At 36.4% G+C, this 6,954-nt stretch overlaps 1 protein-coding gene across 1 annotated transcript in view; it reads left to right on the top strand.

Moving 5' to 3' along the window:
• The window catches only part of LOC106458882 (transcription factor SOX-5-like), a 125,315-nt gene extending 118,541 nt beyond the window's left edge, over window positions 1–6,774 (top strand). Inside the window, exon 5 of the mRNA XM_013918442.2 lies at window positions 6,514–6,774. Coding sequence (XP_013773896.2) covers window positions 6,514–6,774 — 261 coding nt within the window. The remainder of the gene's footprint in view (window positions 1–6,513) is intronic.
• The last annotated feature ends 180 nt before the right edge of the window (window positions 6,775–6,954 follow it).

The raw sequence follows: 6,954 nt of genomic DNA, 5'->3' as shown, positions 1-6,954 counted from the left end.
ATTGCTACACCGGTTGCGATACCCCCTGGTGGGCAAAGCACAGATAGCCCATTGTATAGCTTTGTGCTTAACTACAAACAAACTTTATTCGAGATGCGGACAACCCTAAATTACTTAACAACAACAATATAGTAATTGATTCATAGCACAAATAAAATGTATTAATTGGATTACTGGAAGCTAAGAAAAAGTAAGATATCAAGTAAACGAAATCCCGATAACTATTTATTTTTCTTGATGCAGATGACATTACAGTTTCCACAGATATATGAATTACTCTCCAGTACAGGTGAGTAAATACGTACAGGTAAGTAAATACGTACAGGTGAGTAAATAAGTACAGGTGAGTAAATACGTACAGGTGAGTAGTATTTATTTTTCTTGATGCAGATGACATCACAGTTTCCACAGATATATGAATTACTCTCCATTTAATGGTGTGAAATATTCCAAGAGTAAAAAAATAGCTTGTTTGTCTGCATGGTTAAAACTACTGATTTGTACATGTCAAATATGTCCCTTAAAAAGTAAATCGTGTATGATTTGGAAATATTTGTTTTTGTTTGCAAAACAAAGCAAGAAAAATACCTAGGCTACTGTAACGTAGTAGCTATTTTGTCTTGATAAACGTGACTTACCGTTGGGGTTACAGAAGGTAAGCTAGTTGTTTGTCCAACTTGTTGAGAGGGGGCGCTAAGTGCTAGCGAAGGAACAGAGACGCGGGGAAGTAGTGGTGGTATTCCCGTTGCCGTGGTGACCAAACTGCTTTCTCCTGGAAATGTAGTTGCTGCATAAGGAAGTACTGTGGCCGCCGAGAGCCCTCCATCTAGCATGGGAAGAAACATGAGTGCTTGAGGCGTCAGGGTGCCAGGTAAGGTCGGGAGTCCTGGTAGAGACTTCACGCCCGCAGCTGTCACGTAATGCCCGTTGAGTCGGTTCTGCAACCCGAGAAAGCATCGTCTTATTCATTATGAAAAGTTCAAAAGGAAAATTTAAAAAGTAATATAAATTTAAAATTATTAATTTTGTACATACGACAGAGTTCTACTCACCTGTACGTATTTACTCACCTGTACTTATCTACTCACCTGTAAGTATCCAAGAAAAGATAGAATTATCCCTTGTAGGTAAATGATTTCGTCCCCTCAATCTCTGATTTTCACAACAGAGCGGACTACTGTCAAGAAAATACCTCCATGTAAAGCACTCATAGGTGGAGCTTCTTAAATCTGTTTGGAATAGTATTGTGACTTTGCTGGTTACGTTTGAAGATTTCTCTGATTCGGGATGTTTTGATGTTTTCCTACCTTTATTGTAATTTTTAAGTGTATGTTGTCTGTAAAAAACTTTATTGATGTTGGTTTATACATTATTTGCCTTTTTACCCACTTAAGAACGTTTCTGGAGTTTGAATAAGGGTATCACGAATCAGCAACGTTTCTGGAGTTTTGTTAGTTATTAGCTTGAAGCTGTAGGACAGTTTTTAATTCACGTTGATTTATCTTTCGTTTGTCATAAGGAAAGGTCTTCTTTTAACTTACCGTATTATTTCGTGCTCCTGTTTGAATTAGTTGAGGTATAGGACAATTTTTAACATATTGTGTTATTTTGTGCTCGTGTTTGAGTTATAGGACTGTTTTTAACATATTGTGTTATTTCGTGCTCGTGTTTGAGTTAAACAGTTTGTAACATATTGGTTTATTCTTCGGTTGCCGTAAGGAAAGATTTTTCTTCTAAGTTACTGTGTTATTTCGTGCTCGTGTTTGAGTTATAGGACTGTTTTTAACATATTGTGTTATTTCGTGCTCGTGTTTGAGTTAAACAGTTTGTAACATATTGGTTTATTCTTCGGTTGTCGTAAGGGGGGGTCTCCTAAATTGCTGTGTTATTTTGTGCTCGTGTTTGAGCTATAGGACAGTTTTGAACATATTGTGTTATTTTGTGCTCGTGTTTGAGTTAGTTTTATTTGGTCATGTTTTTCGTACGGAAATCCTACAAGCAATCTTTTTGCTTTTATGATCAGAATCATTTTACAAAAAAGAAATGCATGTGAGGTTCGGAAGTAAATTGTTTTGGTCTGGATTTATATATCATATTCTCCCACGAAATATGCGTGACAGAACTGTTGAACAGATGACATTGTCATAATTTAAGTTTATTAATAGAGCCTGCTCAGAACCTTCGAAGAAAGTTTGGGGTAAATGATTATTAGATGAAGTTAAAAAGGTATAAATATAGAACAGTTTAAGTCAGTTTTGAGTAACGTGGAAACTGACAGATGTTCATTTGTGACTAGCTTTGATATACGCCCTCTACAGGTAATAAATCTACTAGGGTTTTTACTGCAGGACTTAATCGTTATTACATTTTTTACTCTTAATTATGCATAAACATACATGTTTCCACCCTTTTACATCTGTGTCTGTCTGACTTACATTCATGGAAAATCAATCTGTTTCTTAAAAAGAAAGTTCGCCAGTGGCTCAGGGGTAAATCTCTAAAAATCGGGTTTCGATACCCATGATGAGTACGTCATGTAGCTTTGTGCTTAACAAATATGTAAATAAATAATAACAATACTATAAAGGTCCAATAATCGAAATTCGATATAAATTCTACAATTTTGTTTCTATTCTGGCTCAGTTTACTTTGCTGGGTAACAATTTATTGCATCTTTAAATCAAGAATAAAAATAAATCTGAAAAAATTCTTTAAACTATGTTTCCGTACAGAATTTAAAATTAATTCACTATATAATCTAAGAAAACCTTCTAAGCTTAGTTGGTAGTAAGTAGGCTTAGAGGTTGAAATAAAAGTTATAAACGTTCGAAGCTATACCTACAGTAAACATATAGTATTTTTGATTTTACCCTTAAAGAAAAAGAAATCTGTAATATAAATATGATAATTTTTTTGTTTGAAGTTAAGCACAAAGCTACACAATGGGCTATCTGTGCTCTGCCCACCACGGGTATCGAAACCCGGTTTCTAGCGTTGTAAGTCTGCAGACATACCGCTGTGCCACTGGGGGGGGGGGGGGCAATATGATAACTGTATGTGTAATCAGTGCGATGTACATTGTTACAGTTCCTCTGGTGGTTAAGGCGCTCGACTCGCAACCTGAGGGTCGCGGGTTCGAATCTTCATCACCGAATATGCTCGCCCTTTCAGGTGGGAACGTTATAATTTGACGGTCAATCCCACTATTCGTTAGTAAAAGTGTAGCCCAAGAGTTGGCTACGGACATTTAACGCAGATAGCCCTAGTGTAGCTTTGCGCGACATTTAAAACAACCAAACCAAAGTACACTTCCTATATGTGCACTAATGCATTAGTTATCTTCGATAACTTTAGTTATTGTGACCAAGGAGTTTGTTAGGACTAGTCCATATCTTGGTTATTACTAACACATGCATTGAAAGAACATTGGAATTTTGTCGAGCAAGATCGTAGCAACCAAAAACCTATTTTACAAGTTCGAACTTTTCTGGTTTTAAGACAACAGAAACTTCCAATCCTGTTGACGACTTGTTTTACTTTAAATCAGACATTGATTTTTGGATCTGATTACAGCATAGGAGACATACTAGAACTTTATGCTTTGATTCATTTAAAAGAAAATTCTATTTCTGTAAGTGAGTCCGTGATGCGTATTTATCGAAGAAAACATTTTTCGCCAGCACTTTGTAGATTGGAGGACCTCCATGCACCAGATGGTGGAAGTTTTCACGCCACGTAAGAGTTTCTGGTTACCGGTAATGCACGCACCGCGCGGGGTCTGTCCGTAGGGAGTCGTGCGGGCTCGTAGAAAACTCTGCTGCCAAGGCAAGTTCTGTAGAAAAATCAACGATAATGGTGGATCAGCATGTTGTAAATCGGACGGTAGTCGTACCAGAAATAATTGCAATCCATCCAATGATTCGATCATAAAGCGCGGTAAAATTAAATCAAAGCCGGCCATACGAACAGTTCTGGTCCTCAAATCTTTGATCTACCCGCGAATGGAAAACGAACAAAAGCTCGAGCACTGGCTATGAAATATTAAGAGCAGAGTGCGTTGTAAATGTGCTTTATTCAATTGACTTGCATTAAGATATGAAATATTGAAACAGTTTAGGTACGGCCCAACAATAGGGGAGAGTAGGTAGAGTTAGATTACATGCTTGCCATATTAAATTATCAGTCCAGAAGTTTCAACTTCACTGTTGCTAGCAGTTTTCAACTTTTTTTTTTTTCGTATACATTTTCAAACCATTTCTTTTTCTTCTTCTTCTCAAAAACTTTAATTACGGATGTTACAGTCTTAATCCAAGAATGAGTGATCACTATTTCTGGAGTAACATAAAGGATGCTTTGATTTCATTAAGGAAGAAACAAAAAGTTAAATGTGTATGTATATTCTCCGTGTGAAATGTATACACGTGCTTAGCTATTTCGCACAGGACCGCGCTAATACTTCCTTGCACTAAGTCAATATAGCAGTATTCCACTGAAACTTTAGAATTATAGAACGCAGGTTTGTGAAGTGGGTCTTTATGGTTTGGCACATACCAATCATACGATTATTTTTATTATATCATTATATATCAATTTTACACAACACCCAGTACATCTAGAATTACAAAAAACATTTTTTATCTTTTCATCGAAAAGCTAATATTTATTATAGCTCGTGTTTCAACAAATCTTCCAGTTGGTTTTGGGCGTTTGGAAACATATCGGTTTTAACCTACCCTATTCCATCTATTCGGATTGGGATTTAGATCTATTTTGACGTGAGTGTTTATGGGATTTTTCACCGATACATTACCGATGAAACTAACCCTATAGTGCTTCTAATCTCAGCTTGAGGTTAGCAGGTGGCGCTCTTACCATTGTAAACTACCACGTATATTATCCCAAACTAAGCTATTTGCCGGGTTTTCTAAAAATAGTTTTCACACTCTGTGTTTAGACACCCTTCAATGACGGATCATTACCCGCCACCTATCGGTGAATTTAATTGTATTATTTATTTATTTTCTAAATTTTAACACTGTAATCATTTATGCGCTATACTAGACGAATCCAAGCAATATTTGAAGTTACTTTTAAAACGCCTTACAAATATATAAGCATCTAGGCACCAGTAATTACTACAATCGTTAAAATGATAAAATTCTAATAATAAAATCACTCTTTCGAGAAAACGATTTGTTTGAAGTTAAGCACAAAGCTACAAAATGGACTATTTGTGCTCTGCCCACCACGAATATCGAAACCACGTTTCTAGCGTTGGAAGTTCGCAGACATACCGCTGTGCCACTTGGGTGGCATAAAAAGCAGAAACAGAAATTATGATCGTTTAATGGAAATTTTCAAACTATCCAGAAACTTGCTGGGACTGTAACAACACAAAGAGATTGTGCTCATATACAAAAGACCTGATGTAGAGGCTGGCTTTAATTAATGTAAGAAAGTTTGATAAACGGCCTAGCCAGTGTTGAATACAAACTGTTCCACCGGGAGTGGGGAATATGAAGCTGGGGAGAATGAATTCAAATTCGACAAAATTGAAAATATTGTACTTCAGGGGGGGATTTTTTGCATAGGGGGAATTCTCCCTGTACACCCTCTGAATTCAACGATGGGCATAGCTCTTATGTGTGTGTGTGTATACAACAACGAAAGTATTTATATTTGTATATATATGGCCTGTTTGACATACCGCTTCTCAGTTTGACCTTTTCTCCTCTGTGACCTTTTATTAGATAAATATTACAGTTTATTCTACCATGTTGCTCTCTTCGTATTCTTAACTCCTTTGCTTCACGACAGGTTTCGGCTGTATTGGCAGTAGAAAGTATTTATATTTGTATATATATGGCCTGTTTGACATACCGCTTCTCAGTTTGACCACCTTCGCTTCACGACAGGTTTCGGCTGTATTGGCAGTAGAAGTCACGAGAAGCTGTGGACTTTTGACAACATTTCAATGTTTTCACAGCGTTTTTCGAAGCGTACAACTCTCTCTATTGAATAAATAAATATACAGCACAACACACGCATAAAATTATTTTATGTTCACTGGCCAAATTAAGTTTGGAAAAATCAAGACACGGGGTATAAACATGCAGATATCACGTGCTAAATGATTATTTCAACAAATAACCTCCAAAAAAATGTGGTCTTAACTTTTGGTAAACATAACATCTTCCCCAAAACTTTTCCAAAACTCAAAAACGCAGTTAAAATTATAATGATGAAAAAAAAAAAGATATAAAATCATATAGGAATGACAAAAGGGGAAAAGTATGATACAATCAAGTACTTTTCGATAAAGTTGGCAACCTGAAAAACTTTTTAAAAATATATATATGACGCGGTTTCTACGAATAATTCTTCTGTTCTCGCTCTATGCTTTCGTAGTCTGTGCGCATACTTATAGATTAAACACATTTATGTCGTTGTACTATAGTTTAGAATATAATATTCGTTAGAACAATTTTCATTAATTAGTTTATATCTTTTTAGTCTTCTTTATCTACGCTCCAACCATGGGTGTCTGGAAATGCGTTTATGGGCTCTATGTCAAGTAGCCCTTTGACCCCTAATCGTCTCGGATCAGGAGATCCTAGCCCCACGTGTGGAAAGGTACCTAACAGAACCCCTACCCCAGGGATCTCTGATCCTGCTCCTGGTATGGAAGGTCCGCTCAATCTCACTAAACCCAAGACATCAGGTAGCAAAAGTAACAGGTTCGTAGCTTCTGGTTTTTTGTTGTTGTTCTTTTGACCTTGTACAAGTACTCCTTTTGCAAAAAGAAATTTCGATCCATAGCTCTATTACTCTTAATTATTAATTTTATAAAAGCAGGAGGGTTTAAAATAAAACTATACCAATTGGTAGAGATTTCACTCGTGAAAAAAACAAAAGCAGTTCACGTTTCAGATGGGGAATGTTGCGAGGCTTACC

This window comes from Limulus polyphemus, unplaced genomic scaffold (genome assembly GCF_000517525.1).
Source record: "Limulus polyphemus unplaced genomic scaffold, Limulus_polyphemus-2.1.2 Scaffold527, whole genome shotgun sequence".
NCBI classification, from domain to species: Eukaryota; Metazoa; Arthropoda; class Merostomata; order Xiphosura; family Limulidae; genus Limulus; species Limulus polyphemus.
The sequence above is the reverse complement of the archived record's forward strand: the minus strand, read 5'-3'. Positions and strand labels throughout refer to the sequence as shown.